This window comes from Parus major, chromosome 7, assembly GCF_001522545.3.
Source record: "Parus major isolate Abel chromosome 7, Parus_major1.1, whole genome shotgun sequence".
Lineage (NCBI taxonomy): Eukaryota > Metazoa > Chordata > Aves > Passeriformes > Paridae > Parus > Parus major.
Genome location: NC_031776.1, coordinates 31,131,857 through 31,158,108, shown reverse-complemented (window position 1 = coordinate 31,158,108; position 26,252 = coordinate 31,131,857). Strand labels below are relative to the sequence as shown.

The window sequence follows — 26,252 nt, the reverse complement described above, 5'->3', positions numbered from 1 at the left end:
CTACTCTACTCTACTCTACTCTACTCTACTCTACTCTACTCTACTCTACTGTGTCCCATGCTAAAAATTATCTAATATTTAACATTTTAATTAATATATGTGGAAATTAAGTGAGAGACATTTAATGTTAAGTCCTGCCAGCTGATTTGGTTCAGCAAACTACATTTAAACTTCTCCCATCACTAAACTACTCAGTCACATCCCAAATTGAACTCTTAAAATATGCATGTAATTATTTCCTTCCAGTTTGACCCTGGTGCTTCTTCAGAGAATGATATGGGAAACCTTTGGGTTTTTTTAAATCTTAGGAATTAACATCCCCAGCTCCACATGTCTGAACAGGATTTTATTTTGCCATGCACTTTTTGTCATTCAAAATTTCCAGATGGAAGTAGGCCAGATGGAATTCTCAGCAGAGCATGTAAGGCCATTATTGACTTGCCACAAAGTTCCTATGCAAACTATTTTTAGCACAGAATTTTAGCATCAGACCTGTAACAAAATCACTAGAAGTGTGTCCAATACTTGTCTCCTTCCTGCAGCTGCCACATATCCCAAAAGCTGTGCCACCCCCACATTGGTTCCACAGGTGGCTTGTCCTTGTTTATTAAAATACCAGTCTTTTTGGGATTGCTTCTCATACAGATGACTGCATTTAACTCAACCCAAATCTATATGTAATCTGTTTTAGCCTGATCTATGTTGTGGAAAAGACTTTCTCAGAGCTATTTCAAGTATTGAAATGAGATGATAAAGAAGAATGGATGCTAGTTCATACAATAGAGGGTGAATTTCATCTTTCAGGAAAAAGGTTCTGCTGAGAAATATTAGGACTTGGCCTGATACTACTTCATAGAAAATAGACCTCTAGAGAAATCTGTATCAAAGACAGAGCCAATCTTGTTGCCACTTCGTTTCTTTATAGATCTATTGTGAGTTTTTATTCCTGATGGCAAAACAAGATCAGCTCTGAGCACCAAACAGCCCAAACCTTGCAGTGATGATCCAGCTGTACCCATCCACCATATCCATATCTCTGTGGAGGAAAGAAGAGAAAGACAGTGTTAGTTAGTTCTCTTCAGTAATAACAATAGTAAAAATAATAATAATAATAATAATAATAATAATAATAACCATAATACTACTACTAATAATAGCTGCAGTTCTCACAAAAACACCTCATTCAGGACAAACACATGTGCTCAGCTTTGAACCAGAGTAGCCTCACTGACTTCAGCAGAACTGCTGAAGTGTAGCTGAACTGGACTAATGGTGTTTGTAGAGCTGGAATTTTAGTTTGTACTTCAACATTTTCAAACAACTGCTTTAAAAATGCTTAGAGTTGCTTACTACATTGAGGTTCTAACTGAAATAATTTTGACACAGAAAATATTAAATTAAACATCTGGCAGTGTGAAAACTGAGCTGACAACTTTCCAATCTGTGATTAGTTAATCATTAGCACAAAGATGCATTGATTCCACTTTTCAGCTTCCATGATTCAGCAGCAGGAGTGAAGGTCAGCCTCTTGTCTATTAATATTTAAACAGGGACGAGAAGCTAAAAAGGAGAAGCTTAGATGCTCATTGATTCTTCCAGAGAGATTCAGAATTGTTCATACAAAAAATGCAAAACCTACATAAGCTGCTGATTTCCTTTTACTTTCATAATTTATCAGCTAGAAAGGAACGAACTCTTGAAATCTCTGAGTGAAAACAATGCTCAGAATTCCCATTTCTCCAAAAAAATAATCATTTAAAAGGAAACTAAGTAAGATCAGGCATTTGTTTCACTGAAGTGTAAATGATTTGGACACAGTCCTGAATTTCCTGTGATATCAAATCAGTACTTGATGCCACTGTGAGCTTTCCTAATGTGGGTGTGAAGAGCCAAACCTCCTGACCTCAGCCACAGATGCAGTCACTGAGGCTGAATGCCCTGTTTAACTGTGCAACTATGTAGATTTTATTTAAATGCATACCTTTATAAGTTTATACACATGTAAAAATACTGAAATTTTGGGAAAGTTTAATGAATGACAACTAACGAGGACTTTAAACTAGACCCATGGTAATTGCAATTGTAAGCTGAGCAGAAAACAAGTACCTGAAATGGGTACTGAAGGAGCAATAGAGAAGCTCACTGGTCTGGTTTTGAGCTTATTTTTTTCTTTCTTCCCCTCAGCTATTAGTTGCAGGTATTGACAGTTCCTATCTGCTTTTCCAGTGATTTTTTTTATACTTGTGATATTTTCCTAGGCTGTTAAATCAGTATCTCAACGATAGAATTTTCTAGTTTGAAGGTCCAGTATTTACAAAGCTGGAAATAAGAAAGAGAAGTTTAGCACTAACTAAATGTGTGCATGTTAAGATTCCTCATTGGTTTTCCTTGCATGAAATGGAGAGATCTGTGTTAATGACTTGAATTTCCAGAGGACTCCAGGGAATTCTGAGAGTTGTTTTCTACTCTGAGCCCATTAATAAACCATTGAATTGCGCAGAACACAGGGAGAAAAACCTAGCAGGTGGAAATTAAATTTTAAAAATTTGGTATTTGCCTCTTTATCTCTGTTTAAAGAAATGCAATGCTGGCCCACAGTGTCTAACATTAGTGAATTTAGTCTTGATGTACATCTGTGAACATCAAGGAATTCTTGGGGTCATTTTATCTCAGTGAATTTATTACCCTTTTAAAGTATTTACAGGCAAAAATATTTCATTTTTTAAAAAACCCCACATAGCATCAGAATGAAGGAATTCTGTAGGAGTTTTTATGAAGCTACTGCACAAAGACAACAAAATCTGAAATGTGCAAAAGTAACCTGTCTTTGTAGTCTGGATATTTAAACTCCTATCAATTTAAAACACACATAATTATTCTAGAGGTATCTGTATCCTCACCTACATTATCCAGTGTATGTGGTTTTCTTCAGGAGCTGTTATTATTACAAATAGGAAGTTCAAATAGATATTTTTAAAAACCTTTCTAGCTAAACAAGGAAATAAACATTCTTTTCCAGGAGGTTTTGTACATAATGATGTTATTTTTCACGACTAATGAAGAAATAATCCTATGTATGTTTTTAATGCCAGGTGTTCTCATGACTTTTTTTCTAATATGCTGTTTACATTTCCCAGCTGCTCTCTTTCTAATATTGACTGAAACAGGACTGCTTAAAATCACAGAAAGGCAAAGCTAATAGATATGAAACCCTTTCAGATTGATTACATTAAAACTTAAATGACATTTTTCATTCTAAAATACATTTCACAGGATCATGAAAAATATTGTGGACAAGAATAAATTTATGTCAGTGATTAATAAAAACAATAACAACAACAACAACAACAATAATAAGTTAACAGAAATTCACTTATAGCTTCAGTGTTCTGACAGCTGAGATTTACTATTTTAAATATAATAGATTACTTCTTTCTAGTAACTGAAAAAATAGCAGATATTAGCAAAATCATCATCATCAATTAGCTGTACTTAGAGTGACCCCACTCCCATTGAAGTTAATGATTTCATGCCTGTGGGTATGATGATGTGAATGAATTTGTCTTAGTTAACATTAATTTAGTCTAATATTTGATTATTTATTTTATCTAAAACAAAAGTGAATACCATTTAGGAACATAACAGAACAGCTCTATTTTTATCAAGAAAGTGGAATTTATATCTTATCATCCAGAAATTTTATGTCTCAAAACACTCAAGGAAAACTTTAAGAATTTTTTCAGAATAAATAAAAAGTGGGGAACAGGGCCCAGTTTTGCATCCCCTTCTGACTGGACTCTTGCTTTTCAAAGTAGTGCAGTACAAATACTTTACAGTTGGAAAAAAACCCCAAATTTGAAGAAACCTCGAGATATTTACCACAGAACCCTTCACTCATTTTTCTTTCAAAAACCCCATTGGTAGAAATGGCTGCTGATAACAAGGCACTGAATATCTAAACTTTTATTACCTTCTTTAGGTCAGGCCATTCCTTAGGTAGAATGTGGCTATGAATATCAATTTTCATTTTTGAAGTGCCAGAGGAGAAATACTCCTTCAATGCTAATGTTTTGTGTGTCAGTGCTGCTATCCCTCCTGTCCCTGGGTCACAGGTTATTAACTCTGGCTGCTGTCCACATCCACCTGCTATCAGGAGAACGAGGTACAGTGGCCAACCAGGGAGCATAATTCCAGAGGAGTGGCTCTCCAAAAGAACAAAGACTTCAAGCAGAAAGTCCCTGTTAATGCATAAACTGCAGCTGACAGAGGGCAAAGGGAAAATACTTGTTTATATTGGCACCGTGAAGGGATTTATTTTACAAAGAATCTAAAATGAAAAGAGTAATTCAATAAAATGGAGTTAGAATAATTGTATTATATATGCTGTCTTGAATTTCTTCCTTTCTCCCTCTGAGGTTGTGAAATAATTTGTAGAGGGCATATAATATACCCTTGGCAGAGTCACACATCCATTCTCTTTTTTATCTTGCATTTTCTTTAAAGTTAAAAAAAACCCTTCCAAAATATTGAATTTTAGCCAAATCTATGCTTTGCATTTTATATTCCCCCTCCTCACCATTGGTTCACTCAGGATATTTACACAAGCTACTGCATAGTGGTGCTTTTAGCCTCTCAAGATGCCGCAGTTATACAGTAAAACATAGATGTATTTCAAATGTAACAGCTTCTGCATCCTAAGTTAAGCTTAACTGGAGCTATTTCAGATTTCCTGTGAAACTGCATCTCATCTTTTGCCCTTTACTCAATTTAGAATTACACTTTGCTTAAGATACCCTTGCTCTTTATTTGTGCTGTATTTTTGCCTGTAATTTATTCCCCCTGTAGTTTTATTTCAGTATATGTTACTCACACAACGTCCTCTTGTGTGTGTTAACCATTCCCTGATTAGTTTTTTTAGTGAAAAATGATTATTTTTTTTTCCCAAACCCAAATGCTGTTGTGAATCTTGCAACTCAAAATCAAGCACCTTGAAAAATAAGTGCCCCATCTTGTTTTATCATTTTCCTGACTTCCCTATTTTTATTTGTGCTTGAAAAAAGGGCCCAGACTCTTGTATTTCCCTACTTGTTCACTCATTAAGCAAATCTGCTTTTGATTTGGTCAGATAATTTTCTTAGGAGTTATTTTTCATGTCAGCTTCTTGTGGCAGTGTTAGTTGGTTGACTGGTTGATCTTGTACTTCTCTGCAGCAAGAGGTCACTGAAGACTGAATGTTCTAAAGAAATAGGAAGCAGCACTTTTGGGGAAGTATTCCCTAAATAAAACAAGACAGCCAACAATTTACTTTAACAGATCAAAACCCTGGGATTGAAAATAGCAATTATTTCCGTCTTGAAACCAAAATCAATCTCTTCATGACCAGGCTGTCAGGTTAAGCAGCAAATTTGCTGTCCTGCTCCCAGATGTGACAGCCACGCTGCGTGATGTGGCCCTGCAGTGTCAGCCTGTTGACAGCAGTGTTCCTGCATGGACTACAGCTGACAGAAGAAAGAAGTATTGATTCAGCTCTGGGAGCTCTGCATTGTGAATCCACAGATGGGAGGCAAACACTTAAAGTGAGTCCTCCAATGAAGAGATGTCTGGAAAACAACTCCTGACTTAAGCACAGAAAGCAGAGTGAAGTGAGGGAGAGGGGCAGGGAGAGATTTAGACCTGAATAGCCTAAGACACCAAGAGTCTTCAGTCACCAAAGCTGCAGGATTCCATGCAAGGCTCAGCTGCATTTCTTCAACACTGAGCTTAATTTTCCTCAGCTCTAAAAAAAGCCATAGTTGTTAGTTACTGCTCCCAAGGCACAGCTTAGCTTGCAAACACTGTAGTACTCCCACACTGCTTTTCATTTAACAAACTCATCATTTGGAAACCACACCAGTTGAAGGCAAAATGTGTATCCATGTCACTTGATCAAAGGGCAGTGAGACATCTGTCCATATCCAGCACGATCCATTTGGTCAGCAGCAGAAAGACCTTCAGTGGCTAGGAACAGAAAGCTCTTCAGATACACAGGCACCCCACGTACTCTAAACTGGAAAACATGACTAATAACTCTTTCAAGGACAATCTAGCTATAGACTATTCAGCCAAGGCTGCTTTCAGATACACACACACAAGCCTGGCAGATCTGTAGGGTTTTATTTCACTGTAGGGACAAGCACTAAAGTGGAAATGGTGTTAATTGTAGGGCATTAAGTGCTCTTTTCTGAAGCTATTTAGCTGCTTTTCTGAAACAAGTGCCGAATCTGAGATTTGGGGTCTTGAAATTCAGTGTTGTGTTCTGACCTTTGCTTATCAAGGTGTAAAGTGTTTCCTCCTATCATTGGGAAAAACCCTGACATCTTCAAAAGAGGTTGCATCCACAAACACTGGTTAGCTCTGCAGAGAGCTCTGCCACATCCATGCTCCAAGGCAACCCATTTTCAATTAGGCTGAACAAAGACACAAAGAGGCAAATTCAGGATGCTGATCTTAGAAAGGGCTAAAGTACTGGTGCCAGTTTTTTTATACCTTCCATTTTGCATGTTCCTCTCTGGCACCTGTTCTTGGAAGTGCACATTTGATTGTGCAAATCGGCTGTTTTACACATGTGCACAGCTACAGAAAAACGAGTGGAAAACTCTTTGTGCTTAGTAGCTAAGATGAAGTACTTAAAAGAATACATTCCTTTCCAAATGAAATAAATGTTGAGCAGCACACTTATATTGGTTGCTTAGCAACAGGTTATCCTTTGGCTGTGCTGGGGACTGCACGGGTCCTTTGAGACTGCCATTACAGACCTGCTTGGAAATGTCAGATTTGGAAAGGATTCAAAAGTCAGTAATTCTATTTTTTTTTCCTGTGGTATCAAATAATTAAACCTCTCCTATTAAATTAGCCTGATCACAGAACTTAAACCTCTTCTGGGACTCTAAAGAACACAGACTTCAGTGGGAGTGGTGTGGTCTGAGTTCTGCAGGGAATAGCAACAATGGTAATGGTTTCCCTTCTAATGAGGAATAATATTATGCAGCTCCCATGCAGCACTTTCTGTGTGTAGCTCTCAAGATCTATTTTTCACAGGAAGATATTATTTCACCTAGCAGAGCTGCACCAGGAGGACACATCCAGCTACACCAGTAAAGTCCTTAACAAGCTGTATCCTGGGGAGTGGGTGGTATGATGATTCCCTGTTCTCCAGTGCATTAAACCAAACACTCCAGTGTGACTGCTGAAGCTCCTGGTGGCTCACACAGCCAGCTGGACTGCAGTGCCAGCTTTCCTTTTTACACATTTACAGAATGCAACTGAAATGGCCTCCAATCCACAGCCAGATAAACCAGCTCAAGGTGGCAGCAGTGCAGGTGTACTCATCATCAAATGCTGAAGAGCAGTAGATTTTTCCCTTTGTTATTAAAACCCATTTTGCAGAAACAAACAGCTTTAAGAGCCTCTGTTTAGACAGACATCAGAGCTGCTGCTGCTCTGTATCTTGAGCCCATTTAGCCTTGCAGAGAAGAAGAGGCATTTAGCTCAGGTGTGATGCTGTAGTGCTGCCTCTGTGACGCTCCCAAGATCTCAGCCAATAGCTCTGCATAGTGAATCTTCATGGCTGCACAAGCTCCGGGTGATGCTCCTCAGGTGGGCTCTCTATTAGACCTGCCACAGCCTTTTTGTGTCATTAAAATTTGTAGTGAAAAGGTGCCCAAGGTTGCTGATGCCTTTGGCAGCTTTGCACTGCTCTGTGACCATCATCCTACAAGAGTTCTGATGAATCACACAGTGGTGAAAGCAAGCAATGTCCTCTGCCAAATTCGTGACCATTACTCTGTTCTTTGCTGCCTAAGTGAAGCCATTAAAAAATCCTTATTTCTAGAAAATATTACATTGTTAAAATTCAACTGCCATTCTAAAAGAATAAAAGCAAATTATATGGCTAACTTTCAAATAACATAATAATTTTCTTAATATACTACAATTTCAGTTCTGCAATTTCCACTTACCATGCATTTATCTTGCATAGAAATCTACCAAAAATGTTAATTAAATAGATACTTCGTAAAATTCCAGTATGAGAAAAATAGAACTTTGTTTTCCCCCCCATGTGTAAACTCAAGCAAATAAAAAATACCTTATTTAAGCATGTGCCAGGCCAAGTGTCACTCCTGTGCAGTGGGAGCAACCAGACAGATATCAGCAGCATAAACATGGGCCAGAAAGAACAGATGGAATGAAACTTACAGATACCAAAAAGTCATAATTTTCAAGTTAATACCCCATGGTAACATCTGAAATTGTTTCAATTATTTAGAAGGCTGATGTCTAAAACAAATAAATAGTAACTCCTGCCATATGTTGTCTCAAAAACTCTTTTCCTGTGTGCTAGATAGTCAAATCCTCACTTCTCCCTCTTTGCAGAGGACTCTCTGTGCCACTCTTTGGGCACATCTGAATTTTGGGGACAAGGAGAGTCTTCTCAGAGCTTTCACTGCTTCAGAGAGGAAGTGAGTGCCAGAGCAAGGACCTCTCCAGCTCTGCAAGTGTTTACGATGTAAATGTTTGGGGTTTCGTGCTGTGGCTGCATTTATTCATTCATCTGGAGGGGGGAGCTTGGCAGAGGAATTCCTCCACAGAACATTTCTGGAGCCTACTTTCACTAGCTGAGTCCAGCCACAAACAGGCAGGTGCTGCCTTTTTTTAATTCTGACATGAGGAATAATAACCTCTGAGGATGAGCCACCTTCTTCACAATTACTAAAACAGATCCACGACTTCCTGGCTGTGTTTAAATGTGCTTTACTAATTTGCTTGGTTTTTTTTTTCTTTATTTTCTAAAAAAGATTAAGAAATTGACACTTTCTTGGTCACAGCTACAGACAGGACTGTGTTGCAGATACACCAAAACATCTGTGTTAATTTCTGAGTGTGAAGATGAGAAAAAAAAGCTGCTCCTAAATAAGATATATTTTCCCCTTCAAGATATTGCCACTCATCTCCATCTAATGTTTCATGTAAACTTTTTAACTACTGAAAAAAAAATTGCAGGTCTTTTAGAAGAGCTCTATGGTAGTTAATAATTTCAGACCAAACAGAAAATCACCAGGAAACCCAATTGTTACAGAAGAGATCAATCAAGTGAAGATTCAAAAAGTAATTTTGAGCCCCTGGAAAGACAGACCCATTTAAATGAGGAATCACAGGTAAACCTTGCCTGGAGTTCAGTAATTAAACACCAGAGTGCTGGTTTTGGACTAGGTCAGATGGCCCATGCCAGCTTGGTGCCTCAAAAGCAAGATCTGCGTTATAAATCACAAATTTGTTAATAATGTTTGTGCAGCTCCCTGTGAATACTGCAGGCTGCAGTTTTCAGAGCAGCAAACAGTGACTGCAGAGTTCCCAGAGAGCCCTGATCTCCTGTGGATGGCCCTGGGTTTTGCCTGTGAGGTGACACAGGCTGGCGCTCCCTCGTCGTGGCCGATGCTGCAATGTCAGAGCACGACTGGGTGAGCTGCTGCTGAGCCCTGTGGTTTGATCAATGTTTTACACATCCATATCGTGCACTGGGGCTGGTGAATGGGTGTTTTTAAATCCCTTTGTCCCTAGTAATTCAGCTTTTTTAGGAACAGAAAGAAAGCACATCCCTCCAAATATCCATTTTTCTAACAGGCTTGCTTGTCTCTGCTGTGTTATTGAACAGCTGGGTGTATTGAAATCCCCAGGGGGCTCAGAGCACAACCCTTAGGATCCCAATGTAGAATACATACTTCAAATACCAGGATTGGGATGTTGATTTTCACTAAGTGTTCACTATTGACTAAACAATAAAGGAAATTTCTGCCACTAACCTTTCCATATGAAAATCTGTTAATTAGAAATAAGATTTCATACCATTTGTGAAACTCTCAAGTTTTGGATCCCAGTAATGAAATGCATGTGCTTATTAAAATTAACCAATAATACAATTAACAATAATTAATATCCACTAATTTATAATATTACTAACCAACTAAAACCTACATTCAATCTCTTCATCTGAAGTGACAAGAGGAAACCAGTTGCTCTAATTAAGTGGATCTATACCCTAGTTTATATTGGCAATTTGTAGGTACTTCAACAATTTGGTTGAAGGCAGCTCTCACTGGGTATTTTTTATAGCAGTGTCACAAGGGTTGAATCCCATCACCCATCATAGGCAAATACAACCCATAAACACTTCCATGACAAGGAATCACACATTGCATTATCTACAGCCATGCACTGCACAGGACAATTAAAATCATAGCTTATCGAACCTCAGGGCATAGCATGAGTAAAATAAAGTTTTCAACAAAACACACAAACAGTTTAACAGCCTGAGTTCATGGCAATCTCTTGGTAAGTTTCTCCAAGTGGCATTAATCTGTTCTCTTCATAAAAGCCAATTTAGAAACAAGCACAAGTTCTACTTTTCTTTTATGTGTTCCAACAGCATGAGGATTTGAAAGATCTTTTTAATACTAAGCTAATATTTACTAGATGTCTTGTAGATACTTTCTATTATTGGCCCAGGCTAACTGAACTGGTTCATCCAGCTCATATTCTGTACCTCTCTTACAGGAAAGTGTTGCAATATTGGATTACCCCTTTCCAGCCTGGAGCCTCTTACATTCTACAGAAAGAATAAAGAAAAAACACGGCTCAGAAAACGGAATACAGGGAAGTGAGTGTACCCTGGATAACACATCAGTTCTTTTGAAGGTGTTGGACTTCTGCTCCACCTCAGGTGGTGATTCACTGGTCAGGACCTCAGGTTCTAGAAGCTTCACTCTTGAGCACCACATAACTTTGTAATGGGATTGCTAACAGTTCACCTGGGTGGAGGAAACAGCAGCAGCAGCTTTATATTTAAAATTAAGTGATAAATCATTCTGATTACTTATCCTGATTTAGCTAATAAATTAAAAAAAAAAAGCTTGTGTGGGGCTCTTTATTTAAAATCAATCTTCAGCACTGCAGCTTTACATAGGACACTTCCTATCACTTCAGCTGAAGCCATATAGCCAGAAAGGAAGCAATCTGCAGCATTGAAGTCAGTTTTAAAATGTTAAATGCAGAAATGGTTGGACAAGTTTTGTTCTAAAAAGCACATTGCACACATGATCAGATATTGTTGCCATGGTTGACTTCCTTTATTGCTTTGAGTAAATCCATATTTGATCCATTAAGGATGGATTGTGTTGCTGTTAGGTAGAAGTAGGTCAAGTGAATTTTAAGCCACAGTTCTAAGCATAGACTAAGAGCAAACACAATAGATAATTTCTTATTTTTTAAATCTTTAGCATGTGCAATTATAGTCAACCTATAAATGAACTTGCATAATGCCATCTAGTGGGAAAATCAACAAGTCTAGATGCAACAAGTCTGTGTATCCCATGCAATATCAATCTAATTAGTGTTGCAACCACTGGACAGTTTTAATACAGAAATAAGTTTAAAGCAAAAGAACTTCCACAAAAAGAAATCTTTACAGTTGATCATTAAGGTCCCTTCCAACTCAAATTGTTCTATGACTCCATGAAAATTTAAATATCTTCCAAACATGTTTTATCCTCAGAGTTAAACAAAACAATCTCAATGGACTTCTATTTAAAATGATTATGGGATGTGAAACAGACCTCGGTAGCTTCTTGATTTTATTTCCTGATTAAATTTCGTTTAGAGATTGAATTTTTGGTAAACACAATTACACAAACTTCAGGCCGATAAAGGAGACAATTCAAAGTTTATTGATACATCAGCCAGAACAACCTGTAATTCTGGAGAGTTTCACAGTTAATGATCTTCATAAGTATGAGGTCACTTTTTTGTACCCATAAATAAAAAGGAAACAAAGTGATCAAAATTCAAAGTTATAGAAGGTAAAGGCAGCAGGCTTACCATAAAAAGACAGAGTAGAATAAGGGGCTTAGATAGACTATCAGATAAGTAATATACTCCATTGAGAGCCCTTCCAAAATCAACAGTAAAGCCACAATCCAAGAGGAGTAAGTCATCAGTATTTTATCCTTCAGGAAAACATAGCACTTGTCCTTTATTGGTTTATTAACCTGCTCTTAGGCTGGAATTATCATTTTCTCTAAATCTCTGCACATTTTGTGTCAACCTGCTTTGATCTTATTTTATTTATCATTTACAAGGTAAAACCTTTCAGCAATATAACCCCTGATGTTTATATTGGTTAAATCAATGAACTTTGGCCTGAAGGACCCTGTGGAGATCATTTAGTCCAGCTCTCTTCTCTGGGAAGGAAGATAAGCACCACTATTCCAGGTCAGCTGTGGTTACCTGTGGCTCTTGTGGTAGCTGAACTTAAAAATCCTCCAAGGGGCAAGATTCCACCACCTATCTCAGTAACCTCCTCTGGTGATGCACCAACATCATAGTGACGAACATTTTCCTGCTGTCCCATCTGAACTTTTCATGACACAATTTGTGACTGGCTCAGGCCATTCATTCTCATTCTCCCTCTTCAGTTGTGAAAAGGGAAGAAGAACAAGCAATTCTATTGTAGCAGTAAAAGAGACTTTGCACAGCAGAATAATGGAGAAAATATTATCTTATGTGCAGGAACTCACTGTGTCCCCCCCAAATTCTCAGCCTGCAAGTAAGGCTCAAATGAGCAAGACAAGAAAGAGCAATACAGAGCAAAGTTAGAAGTGTAAATTAAGAAACAGAAAGCAAAAAGCCAGGTCTATCTTATAACTAAATAACAACTACATCCAAACACTAATGATCTCTTACAAGTATTGCCTGGTGCAAGAAGCGTGCTCAGCTGCTCCAAGAGAAGAAACTGGGCTCCTTTTGTACATGAAATGTGCAGTGGGTCTGTAGGAGTTATTTTGAGGCTGTGACTGCCACAGTGAGGCCTTTATCTGCTTCACATGTCTGTGTTACAATATTGGTCCACTTGCTAGAAGTCCAATTAAAAAACACATCACTTTGCCTCCATTAGCTGAATTTCAAACTTTATAGGAAGAAACTTTTTTTTTTTTCTTGTGACACACACAAAAAATCCTGTCTGACCCAAATATGGTTTGTAGTTGGCTCTACCTGAAAAGTCACTTTGTGATCCATCTCCTGCTAACAAATTATACATTGGTATCCTAAATGTGACAAAAAGCAGACATGTGAAATGAAGACACTTTGGTATAAAGATAAGGCAAAGTCAGTGGACAAGTTTTTAATTAAAGAAAAAAGTGAAGAAAGCAGTTACTTTTGGACATGCAAACCCTGAAGTCAGGAAGACTGTACACCTAGCTAAACTTTCTGAGCATCTTATTTGGAAAGTAATTGAACCAGTTGGTTTAATAAAACATACTACTTCTGTTTAGATATTGCCTCTGATTGACTAAATATATAACTACAATTATATATAATTGATATATAAAAATATATATCAGTTTGTATAATCCAGTATCAGCTGTGCTAGTCAGTGGGTAGAGAAAAAAAAAATCAAACAATATCAATTCTGTCAGTAAAATACAACCTTATAAAATACACATTTTCTAATAGAAGAATGTGGAAATTTAGTGAAAATTCTGTGGGAATTAAGGTATCACTGCACCCTAATACCAAAAATATCAGTGGTCTTGATGATGGAGAGGGAGCTGTCTGCATTACTCTGTGACTGCCTGTCCCTTAAAAACTTTTAGGCATCATCAAAAGCTTTAGACAGAATCTGAAGGAGGCAGAAATTGACTTTTATCATAGTCTGATTAAATTATATGACTGACATTGTCATCTTTCTTTTTGGTTACAAGACAATTTTATTGCAGCAGAGGTTCAAAATTTCACTGACATTTTGAGTTCCAAACTTATTTTGCATTTAAATTTTAATTTTACTGGTTGTTTAAGAAGGCATTCATAGGGGAAGTGGATTTAACACTTCATTCTACTGAGGAAAGTTCTTCAATTTCCTGATGATGCTCCTCTCCCTTGAAAAACTGACAAGTGCTAACAGCCATGCACAACTCTATCACTGCTGATATAATATAAATGTTTTAGTGGGGCTATTAACCAACTACCTTATCCATCTTCCATAAATCCAGATCTGACAGTGTTCACTATGGATAGAAAAATGTCAATATTCACAGTGTATTTCCCCATGCAAGACCAAATGGAGATCCATTGCTTTTCCCACTGCTGCACGCGGAGAAGGGCCTGGCTTTTGGGTTCAAACTTTTTGGGGTTGAATTCCACTAAAAAATGGGCCCCATTTCTTCTTACAGGAAGAATGACATGAATTATGTGATTCACTCTTTAGGAGGATGAGAAACAATCAATATATTGTGAGAATAAAGAATGCAGACATCTATTATAACTCCTCTCTATGTTGTTGACAATATTTCTGCCTCTTCCAAAAACTAGTATCTAGAGAATTTAAGTATTTTACCTGATTATGATTCTGCAGCATCACCCTTCATTAAAATGGAGTCTTCAAACCCAAATTGTATCTCAGGACTCAGGAAACTAATTTAATTTCCTCCAGAAAAAAACAGCAACAAAAAAATCCCCAGTGACTGGGTAACAGATTCCTCTAGGCATTAGAAATTTGATGTCCATCAAGACCTAGCAGACTTTGGTTTAAAGTGTCAAACATCTGCTTGAGAAAGTGTAAAAAAGCCCCCAAAACTGGCACACAGAGAAATGTGTATGTTTTCCTGGCTGTGAAGAACATGTTTTACAAAGTACTTGTTTTAGCAGTGGCTATCAGGCTTTTTCCAAAACCTCTCTATAGTTATCTTTGCTAAATACTCATGTGGGAATGTGCAGAACCCTAGCAATAAATCATTTGGCATCAGAAAAGGATAAAATACTCTTCAATAAAATGCAGAAATATTATCATCTTACAGAGTTTATCAAACAACTTACAGCAGAAGTGAGCTGTGGAGTACTTAAGAGCAGAGAAGAAGCAATCTAAGTATTATTGTTATAGAGGAGTAGAAAGGTAATTCCCTCAAACACTCACACAGGGTCTTTTGATAAAGATAAAAATGCAGCATGAAAAAAATACTTGTATTGCTGATGACACAAGGAATAACATACCAAACCAAATCACAAATTAGAGCTTAAAATATGAGAAAAGATGTGAGTTGGGCACTATTCCCCATAAAACCTATTACATGTCTTTTCTGACACAGGTAAATCCCATAAGAAAATGGGATTTCCTGTTAGGTCCTTACCTTCAAAGTAGGGATTACCACTCTTAATTTTTTTCTTCTTTTAAACCCACAGGGTAAAATTTATAAACTATAAATATTTCATACATGCATGGGGAGAATCTGAGTATGAAGTAAAGGTGTATCTGCCTTTTCATGCAGCCTTTTTAGCAAAACCTGGGTCTGGCATGGTGGGAAAAGGGCTTGGTAGACAGGTGTATCAAGAGGAATGGACTTTGCAAGAGGAAAAGTGGCTCAATCTATATATATATAAAAAGAATGTTTGGTGATTTCTGTAGTTCACTTATCTCACATTTAATCATATGAATTTAATGGAAAATTGTGTACAAATTTTTAAAATAAATGTGAGAAAACTTGAAGTTATGCAAATACGTTGGAAGTGTCTGGTTGTTAAGATGCTTTAGGATGGGAATTATCATCAAGTAATTATAAGAAACTGAATAAGTTTATGACAAAATTATATTATTTTGCTTCCTAGAAATTTCCTAGCTTTTTTTTTTTTTCTTTGATCCAAAAATGAAATATCAGCTGCTTAAAGTCACATCATCTATTAGGTTATGGTTAGAGTCTCATTGTAAAAAAGATCTCTCTACATAGCATGGAAAACAGAAAAAAAAAAGTGAAAAAGAGGAAGACTATGACTTAAATAACAGGTTGCTACCTCTTGAAAATGAATTTTCCCTTCAATTTCTCTTCAATACTTGTGAATATTAACAATTAAATAAAACCCCTGTCAAATAAGCCAGTTTTATTCAGTTACACAAAACCTGGAAATGAGATTTTTACAGCGGTATAAAGAAACAACATTGTTTGGAATAGACACATTTAGTCTTGCTTAACTGCAAAACATTTCTCTGAACAAAATTGTTAGATTAGATTTTATGGTTTCCCATATTTACAGAGCAGTTTTATCTTGAATTAAGAACAGCTCTTAAAATAGTTGGAAAAGGCTCACTGTAAAGAATCTTTTCCAAGAATTTCTGCTCATTTTCAGATGACATATTTTACAGCCTCTGCTTTTATTCCTCCTTTGTTGCTATAGTGGAGTCTATCAATGCTTGTGGCTTGTGCTGGCTGTGGCATTTTTTGCAAACATGATCCTGCAACAACATTGTACAGGAAAAGGGTAGGTGCTTACGTGAGGTGTCATCAATTACTTACCAAGGTCACTGCGTGCTGTATTCTCTGGGAATCATATTATGGACACTCTTCATAGCCTGAAGGAAAAGGTACCGAATTATCATATTCTTTTCCAAAATAACATTCTGATTACTTTTGACCCAAGTTAATATTCAGCCTAAAAATGCCAAGAAGAGAGACAATTTCAATTTAAACTCTATTTAACCGAGTGCAAGAGAAAAGCACTAAAGCACTGACATACATTGCATAATAATTTAAGCACACTCTGTGGTTTAAAAATTAATGTAATGTTGTGTTCCAACATCAACATCATTTTTTGTTTTAAATCAAAAAAGCAAGGTGACTAATACTAGGCTGAGAGGTATCTAGACCAGGTTAAAAGAACCTGGTGTTCTCATCCTACTGACCACTGAAAATGCTGTGGGGCTGCAGGTGAGCTACAGAATAAGAGCAAGATTTATGTCTGCCTCTGCCTGCATGTCACCAAATAAACTAGCAAACAAACAAACAAAGAGTTAAAAAACATTCTGCAGTGTATAGCCCAACTTCTTAGTAGAAGAAAACTTTGTTTGTGGGAGAAAAGAAGATTATGGCAGCCAATGATGCACAAGATGGTTGAGGAACTAGTAAAAGAAATTATTAGCTTTGTGAAAAAAAGTGAGATACGAAATCTAGAGGTTTAATCTAGTCATGAGAGAAGGACATGTCTAAATGATCTCAAGTATCATATGACCTCATCCACAGACAGACACGAATAGGGAGCTGTAGTGCAAAACTGCTGAGCATTTAAGCTCCACAAATACTTATTGGAGGTGTTGCCTTTTGCTACCTGTGCCTTTAGAACTGGATTGGTTCAAACTAACAAACCATCCTGGCTGACACCTACACTTCCTGATACTGCAATACAATGCCCCTGACACAGCATTTTGTTGCCAAAAAAGGACAGTTTTGTGTGTAGTATATGTGTGAAATGCAACCCAGGAAACAAAATGGTGTGTGGCATCATCTTGCTCTTATGCCTTTAAGCATAATAAAAAACAATCACCAGGTCAGCTGACCAGCTCTTTCCAAATCTGCAAGAGTGCTCTTAATTTAAGTGCTGCACTTAAGATGTTGGTCAATATGGAACATGGACAAGTTAACATCAATGAAACCAAGCAAAATTCCCTCTCAGGAGCCTTTGAGTGCACCACTGTGTTCTGCTAATTGAAGTGAAAAAATTCCAGTCAGTAGTGCTAAAAGAAAAGGAAAAGAAGGAAGGAAGGAAGGGAAGGAAAGGAAGGAAAGGAAGGAAAGGAAGGAAAGGAAGGAAAGGAAGGAAAGGAAGGAAAGGAAGGAAAATGAACCACAACAAAAGCAGACCACAGACAATACAGATAAAGAAAGAAGAAATTCTTTGTGTTGTTGCTGTTTGCTGTGGTGCATGAGACTTCCATCTCATCTGAAATATCCTTTCTTTGGAAGTCAAAATATTACGGAAATTACAGGCAGCTCCAGCTGGGAACAAAGTTCTGCAAGTGTGTATTAATCTTGCAGCAGCTACAGAAGATAGGATAGTGTTAGTCTAGTTAAGACTGAATCCAGAGACATGCTTTTTATTACAAAAATTGATTGTGGCTTTCCATTATTCCTGTTTAACAAAGGGACTTTTGAGGGGCCAAGAAATAAAATAATATATTAATGTGGCTATTAAAGTGACTCTTGCTATCTTCATTTACTGCCTACAGGTTTCATAGACAAGAAGTCCAACAGAGCTGGAAAACAGGATTCATGCCTTAAAAAATGTAGTCCTACATTTTTATCCAGTGGAATACAATTTGTATGAATGAGTGTCATGAGAAATAAGAGGCAATGCTGGAAAGCACCTTCCAGCAGCCATGAAATGACAGTCTTTCTGCTTCTTACTAGCCAGTTTGTATAGACAGTGGTGTGATCTGAAAGGCCCTTCATTGTGGGTCTGCTTAATGTTTTGAGTTTGTATTTGCTAAATGCAGTGTATGACCCTTCTCATGGAGGCTGTGTTTGAAAGCACTGAAGAGAGTCATTTAAAAGAAACTATAATACTCTTTGCAGGCCTGATATTCTTTGCTATAGCCTGAACACTATAGCAATTATACAATTAGAGACAGCTCCAGTCCCTGGCAGACACAATTTTATGTAAAACAGCAATTGAGGGCAACTGAAAAAAAAAAAAGAGAAAGAAACACATTAAAGTTTAAAACTTGTGCTTTGGTGTTCTTAGTTCCCATTTTTCTCTAAATTTGGAAACCTACCCCTTTGACCTCCTTTTAAAGAAATGGAATTAGGAATCTCCAGGCACTTTCCTCTTGGTTTGATTTCTGGAAGTTATAAGAATATCAAAATAGCTTGGAGACATTAAGAGAAAGGAGGCAATGTTCAAGGAGAGTCACTGGTCATTTTCTCATTTATGCAAGGAATAAGAAAGTTCTTACTGGAATGGATCAGATAGGGATTTATCTCTGTAAAAGAGGAGGGATCCTGCAATAACTGCATTAGGGAGCACTGTATCTGTTGCAGCAATTTCAAGGGACTCTTTGTGGTTTGTCCTGGCTGCACTCTGCAGGGGATGGTGTCACCAGAGGTTTCTGTGTCCCTGTGAGGTCCTGAAGGGTGGTTGGTCCCCATTCCTTGTCTCTGACCAGGGTACAAAACTGATTCTACTCATATAAGGATTCTCACTTTACAGACACATTTTAAGTGAGACACATCACAATCTATTTTTTTGGAAAGCAACAAAAGGTGAGCCTTTTCTACTTTTCATTCACCTCTCATATGCATACATCCATTTGCTCTAGCATCTTGCAGGTTCTAGGTAACCAGAGTTTAATAAAGAGCCCTTAAAGAAAAAAAAAAAAAGCAGGTTTTTTAATGCAATTACTATTTTTCAACCCCTCCCAATTCAAACCTCAAAATAACAGTTCCCTCAAAAGAACTCACTTGTGTTACTTGTGCACATGAGAACAAAACTCTTTTGACATTCATGTCAAAGAGGCATGTTGCAATTTACTATCCATTTAATGAGGAAAAGCAAGTAATTTTGGCATTGCTTATATTCATATTAATGCTGATCCAACTAGAAGAGCAAGAGCTCTGGGATCACAAAGCAGGGTAGAATAGCTAGGGGTGAAGTTGAAATTTAGGTGAGAGGCATGAAAACTTAAAAAATATTTCATACAGTAGGAATGGTATACTATACACAAAGAAGTAATGAGATTAGGTAAAAACACCAATCCCTCACATTACAGCAGCCATCTCTATTCCATAAGATTGCCAAAATGCCAATCAGTTTCTAAACCAGTATTTTATGTCACTTAACACTTATATTCTACGTATACTTTTTCTAATAATTAATGATTTTAAATTCAGATGAAAATATTTTGAAGATTAGTATACAGTTTTAAGATGTGTTTTTTAAAATTAAGACATTTTGGTGAAAATGTTGCACTGACCATTTTTAGACAGGTATTACTAAACTGCTACAAAACTTTTTGTAAGGCTGACGTCAGCAAGATTCTGACAGTTCATAAAATCACATCCCTATGTTGGCATAAATATTAATTTCCTGCTGGCCTTTCTATACTCCCCAAATTCACTAATTTTTCAAAGGAGATAGGCAGCCTGATCTTCATACAACTTAAATAGGGATTGTATCACCAAATTGTATCACCTTATGTATCACCAAAGGACCAGGGCTGCAATGTTTAATTGTGGTTTGATATTTTCCTAGACAAATTTCTCAAATCAAAATATGATGCAGCTTCAAAATATATCTGCATGCTAGCAGGCATGCAATTGGGAGACTGTGCTCACACAAAGAATGCTTTGTTTATTTGCACCTCTCCATCTAGTCGTTAGAAACCAGCACAGAAGAAGCAAGCAGCCCTGGCACGGATTTATCTGTAAAATTTTACATTTTAAAAAACCATTTCTGTGCTCCTGAGATTTTAGGTTTTTTTCCCTGTGTTCTTCTGCAGCCCTACGAAAGGCAAGAGAGCAATCTGAGGGTAGCTCTGAACGCCAGCAAGTCTAACCCCATGCCTCAGCAGGAGATTTCTGTATGTTCGAGGGCAGTTTTAAGGCAACTCTGGGTGTGCCAGACCGTCAGAGCTGCGGGCTCTGAGAGGTGCCTGCGTGAGCCGATTCTGCTCTGACCCCGCAAAAGGGCAAAGGCAGCTGGAGAACGAGCAAATCCCCAGCGAAGGGGAGCTGTGCCTTTACCTGTGTGAGGGACGGGGCCTCGCTGCGCAGGGCCGGCACCCGCCGCGCTCGGGAGCGGCTTTGGACGGTCCCTGGACAGCTCTTCCCCCTGAGGCTCGGCTCCGGGAGGAGGAGGAGGAGGCAGAGCCCGCCATGGCGAGGGGAGGCTGAGGAGCTCCCGCTCGCTGAGCCGTTCCCGCCGCCGGCGGAGCTCGGCGGGGCGGGGAGGGGACGGGCAGCGCCGGGAGGCGGCACCGCGCTCCCCCTGCCCCTCTCCGCCGCGGGCAGTGATGAGGCGGCCGCGGGCAGCGGCTGGCGCGGAGCAGCCGGAGTTTGTTCGCTGCCCGTCCTCGTCTCCCTGATGCTCTGAGCCGGAGTCTCCTCCTCTCCCCGGGTTCGCACCCGGGCTGGATGCTCCGCTCGCTCCTCGCTTCCCTGCCACAGCCGCCGGCCGCTTCCCGCCGCCCCGCAAGAAATGGAGCCGTCCGCTGCCCCCCTGGACACCACTCCGGACCCCGCCATCGTGCAGCCCCCCGGGGCCAACGCGCCGGGAGCCCCCCGGGAGCAGCCGCAGGAGCAGCTGCGGATCGGGGAGAGCGGGCAGTTCAGCGAGGGGCTGGAGGACAGAGGTGAGCGCCCGTCCGTCCGTTCCCCGCCTTCCTGCGCGCTGCCCTCCGCTGTGGCGAGCCCCATCACTTCCCCTGCGTCCCGAGGTGCCTGATACCCACCCCGACGGCTCCTCCGACACCCTCCCCGCAGCATCCTCTCGCTCTCCTGGACCCACACCCTCCCCATGCCGCCTCAGCAGCCCTGCCAGCCCCCTCCCTTCCAGCCCTGGCAGCCGCACACCGGCTCTTGCCCCCCGAGCTCCCTCCTCCAGCCCCGCTCGCCCACCCCTCATCCCGCCGCTGGCTGCCGCCTAACATCCCCCCGCGCCGCCCTCCAAGCTCTGCCCCGTTTTAGCTCCCGTGCGAGCGCTCCGCGACAGCTTTGAAGTATTTTTATAAACTCTATTCGTGGCTGTTCCCACCTCGCCCGAGAACTTGCCTGCCAGGCGGCGGAGCGGCTGCCGGCGGCACATGGCTCCACAGGCAGCGCCCGGGCGAGGGGCGGCGGGGCTCCCGGGGCTCCCGGGGCTCCCGGGCACGACCGGGGCTTTCCTCGGGAGCCCGCTGAGGTGCCCAAGCCGGCGGGGTGGTCGCAGCCGCCCCCCGAGCAGGGGCACAACCAGGCGGTTCTGGGGGTCCGCCCCAGCCAGGCTGGGGGTTAGACTGGGGGCACTTGTCTCACGCCTTGGCTCCCTTCCCCCTCCGAACTGTGCACTTCCACACAACTCGTTTTGTGTTATTTACCTAAATACCTGACCAGGGAGGGAAAGCTGCCTGCTTCCAAGCCGCGTTACGCTTTAGTGGGAAGCACATCCATCTCGGACATCTGTTCAGGGCTCACTCACCTGCCGCCCACAAAGGCAGCTGCCATTTTAACCCTCCCCACTGCCCTGTCCTCCACAACGCCTCCAGGCTCCTCTTCCACCCAATTTGTCTCCATCTTTTAATTTCATCTACTGGCTTCCCTTAGCCTCTCTGTCGCCTTTTCTTCCCTTACCATTTTGCTTTCAGCGTCTAGGAGACCCTTTTGTGTTCTCAGTCTTCATCCATAACCCCTTTACACGCAACTCCCTCTATCTCCCGTTCTCTGCCCAGCTTCCCGAAGCCTGTGCCTGCTCACAAATCGCAGACACGAAGTAGAGGAGTGAGGGGGAAGAGCATTCTCCACCTTCCCGAGAGGTTCCAGTGGTGCTGGGGCTGGGGACAGCCCTTACTCAAGGGGTACCGTCACTGTCACTGCCAGTGGCTGAGGACAGACATTGTGCTTGCCTCGGGGCAGTCTGGGGCTTCAGCTCTCTTTTACATCAGTGAGGAAGTTTGATTATGGTTCGAACAAAGAAGTTTGGTTACAGAAAATTTTAATTTGTGCCCAGTATGACAGAGCTAAAGGTGAAAGCTGTCCCTTTTGGCATTAAGGATAATTCCATGAAGACAGTGTTTGTTGTAACTAACCGATTTCTTTCTATGAGGGAGATGAAACTAAAGCTGCTGATTTTATTTTCTTCCTTGCCTCTATGCTCTTTCTACGGCCCTTGCAGTACCTTTCTTTTAGCCTTTCCTGTAGTTGATGATTCCATCTATACTAGGATAATTCACAGTCATTGTAGAGGAAAATCTGGTATGCTTTTTGCAGGTTGTCCCTTTTGAAAATGTTAAGTCTGTCCTTTTAGACTGTACTTTTTCCTACAATCCTTTCCAATGAATCATACCAGATCCAGTTATAGAGATGATTCTTCCATGATTGCTAAAAATAAATACTAACTCTAAATTTTGGAATAAGATATTTGCTCTTTAAGAGCCAGATCCAAAATCAGTGATAATTTTGTAGATGGGACCCCTAAATTAACATCCTTAGGTGAACAGTTTTTTTATTAGCCTTACTCTTCCACAATTTCTAACTTGACATTTTAAAATGATCCCTTAGCCAAATAGAAAAGTACTTCTGGTAAGCCAGCATATGGTAAAGAATATCCTAGAATCACTTCACAAATATGCCAGGCTTGTGTTCTGCAACTGTTAAGCAGGTTTTTTTCTCCTTCTGATTTTTTTTTATGGGAAGAAAATCTGTTAATATGTGAAGATGTTGAAAGATAAATTAAAAATCCAGTGAATTTAACCAGTTCATCATCTTTCCTATACCTTAAGGATATCCACGTGTTAAATAAATTATTGGCATTAAAATTACTCAGTATGTTAATTTCAGGCCAGAGGAATTTCATTTGTAGATGCCAGCTTTTTATTTTTGTAGCAGTGCAGGTCATACTGAAAGATTAACTTTCATCCTTGTGTGGATGTTTAATACTTGCTTTCTTGTGGTCAGTGAAAAAATATGGAGGTTTACCTTGTGAATTTTGTTCTTGTGTGTAAATTAATGAGCTGTTGTTGCTTCTAAATAATTTTATTCTATGTTCTTGGTAGTCACATAAATGAGTTTGTATTTTTCTGTGCTGGCCTCAGGATGCTCATAAGAATTATATGATCTTTCTTGAGGGTGAAAATTTTAAATACAGAAGATGTTTTTGAATTATTTCAAGAAGGAAGGGATCACATCGCTGACAGCCAGAATATGCCAGCCATTTTGAGAGACAGAGAAACACATACACACACACGGCAGAAGTGGTTGAGTTTCATAAAGATCACAGTCTCTGTCATACTGGACACGTGCTTGACATGTGAATAGTAATCAGGAGTACTGCAGTAGCTCTGGGACTTATTATTCATTCCTCAGTTTAATTAGGATATTGTTTGATTTGTAAGTATCAACTATGTCTGTTGGACTTCCCAGGTAATAGTGAGCTGTAGCCATGAATTGAAGACGTCTTAAAAGAAAGAAATGGGTGAGGATATCTGTCATTCTGATTTGTGTTTATTTGAGGTTTGAAATATTGAGAGCCAAAATTGGCTGAGAAAAACCTCTGATTTATGTTCCAAAAAGATTTGGCCCATAATTTGAAATCCTTGGTTTGGGGAGGGGACAGGAGGGGTGAATACACAAAATGTGAGAAGATGTGTTTTCTCTATGGTTATATTAGCAGAAATCCCTCCTGTGTTTCAAAATGTGTTGTTGAATTACCTCATACCAGACAGCAATTTAACTGCACACCGTTATATATAGTAGCAGAAGATAGGCCAAACATTTGGGGGAAAAAGATAAAAAATTCTTCACACAAATGGAAGCAGGCATGTGAGAAATAGCTGTGCAACACTATCAGTAAAAGACTCAAACCTTTTGGAATTGTCATCTATCAGTTTTCATGTATTAGGCAGACAAAGATTGCACATATTAAGTAACAGACATAATTTCAATATAGGGCCTGATCCATGCAAGTTTGTAGATTCTTTTCTATTCATAAAGGGGGGAGTGTGTGGCACAAAGTGTGATAATATTTTAAATTTTCTAATAACACAGTACAAGCATTAAATTCTCAGAGTGGCTTTCTGAACTCCCATAAAGATACTCTGTGCTTTTTTGTAACTGAGGCGTAAAAAGCATAAAGAATTTTTCCAAGACTGGACAATTATGCTGGGATTACGACCAGTAATTTTAACAGGCTAAAAGTGGCAGAATAAAATCTGATGGCTCAAATTTGACTGCCCCTGGATGCCTGCCCCTCTGCTGACACATTTCTGCCCCCAAGGCAGAGATGTCTGATTCAGTTCTGAATTGATTCCAAAACCATTGCAGTTTGCAGCCAGTGTATTAAAGTCAGTTGGAATTAATATCTGTAAAGGTTAATAAACTTGGTTAAACATGGTGTGGATTCAGGAGTACACAGAACCAGATCAGATGTCCTTGCCTTGAAAGTGGCAATGGCCACCAGAGAGAAATCTGGGGAAGGTGAGAATAGAAACAGCTTCAACTCCTATGTTTTAATCTGATGCTGAATCTGAGCCCCTGTTCCCCACCCTTTGTCCAAGACCTTAGACCAGCTACTGAAAGTCGTGCTGTTAAACCAGTGTCTCAGTTCAACGCATTCAGTGCATGCAAATCTCTCTGAAAAGTGCTCATCATCTGAGAGGAACCACCCACATCTTCTGGAGTAACTCATTAATAAATTTAAAGCTGTCAGGTTTTCTCTCCAGTTAAGCAGATTTGAGCTGAAACTTGGTGGTGAAAAAGAATGTATGTTTCAAATTAGATGAATGTATTAAGCGTAAAATAATCAGAATGGGATATACAGAATGGAAATATTGTAAAATTCTGAAAGAATTTTACAAGTGGCTTAAGACTCAGAGAATAAAACCCAAAGAATGTTTTTAATTTATGTTTAACCTTCATTCTCTGTGATTTAAGATCAGTGGACAAAAGACTTCCACAAACTGAAATCATCAAAAAAAGAGAAAAAGCAACAGCATTCCCTTGTGTTCAACAGCCTTCTGCTCTGATTGCAGCAAGGACAGAATTGGTTCTTCACTTAGTTCTAGATGGGAATCTTCTTACCCCAAATGAAAGATAAAGTGCTTCTAGAGGCTTTTTCAGCTGCGATAGCTTTGATTCTGAGGCCACTTGTGCTTTGATGATGTGCCGTGTATCCCTGTGCATTGGGAGGTTATTCCACAGGGACTGGTGAGCAGGACACTTTCTCCTATCTTAATTAGCCCCAGGATCCTCAAGTTCTGACACAAGTTTTGATCTGAGGGAGTATAGGACTGAGCCATTTCTTGTGCTGAGGTACAGGCGGAAATCATAATGATTTGTGTATTTCCATAACTGGAATGCAGTGCTCTTTTTAAGGGATTGATGTGTGGAGTCAAAACAGCTTGTGTGTGCTCTTCTTGCTTACTCACATGTTTCTGGTGGCCTCATTCACTTAACCTTAATAATGTGAGCAGGATTTGATTCTGTGTGTGATATAGAATGTAAATGTGTGTTCTAGGGCTGAACTAACACAGCTGTGTTTTTAAAAGGAGCAGTGCATTGTTCATACATTCTTTGCTTATTGCTTATCAGGTTTACTAGAAAGCAGTACAAGGCTAAAACCTCATGAAGCTCAAAGCTACAGAAAGAAGGCATTGTGGGTTTCCTGGGTCTCCATTATTGTCACACTGGCTCTTGCAGTGGCTGCTTTCAGTG

The 26,252-nt window shown here is 39.6% G+C and overlaps 2 protein-coding genes across 3 annotated transcripts in view; one reads left to right on the top strand and one right to left on the bottom strand.

Annotated features, from left to right (window-relative positions):
• The window catches only part of ACMSD (aminocarboxymuconate semialdehyde decarboxylase), a 22,039-nt gene extending 17,927 nt beyond the window's left edge, over window positions 1–4,112 (bottom strand). Inside the window, exons 1-2 of the mRNA XM_015635466.2 lie at window positions 3,971–4,112; window positions 992–1,036 (exon numbers count right to left, since the gene is read on the bottom strand). Coding sequence (XP_015490952.1) covers window positions 992–1,036; window positions 3,971–4,027 — 102 coding nt within the window. The 5' untranslated portion in view covers window positions 4,028–4,112. The remainder of the gene's footprint in view (window positions 1–991; window positions 1,037–3,970) is intronic.
• A 16,639-nt stretch (window positions 4,113–20,751) lies between these two features.
• The window catches only part of TMEM163 (transmembrane protein 163), an 86,694-nt gene continuing 81,193 nt past the window's right edge, over window positions 20,752–26,252 (top strand). The window contains exons 1-2 of one of the 2 annotated variants that reach the window (XM_015634695.3): window positions 20,752–21,199; window positions 26,130–26,249. In XM_015634695.3, coding sequence (XP_015490181.1) covers window positions 21,046–21,199; window positions 26,130–26,249 — 274 coding nt within the window. In that variant the 5' untranslated portion in view covers window positions 20,752–21,045. The remainder of the gene's footprint in view (window positions 21,200–26,129; window positions 26,250–26,252) is intronic. The other variant, XM_015634696.3, reaches the window with a different exon arrangement.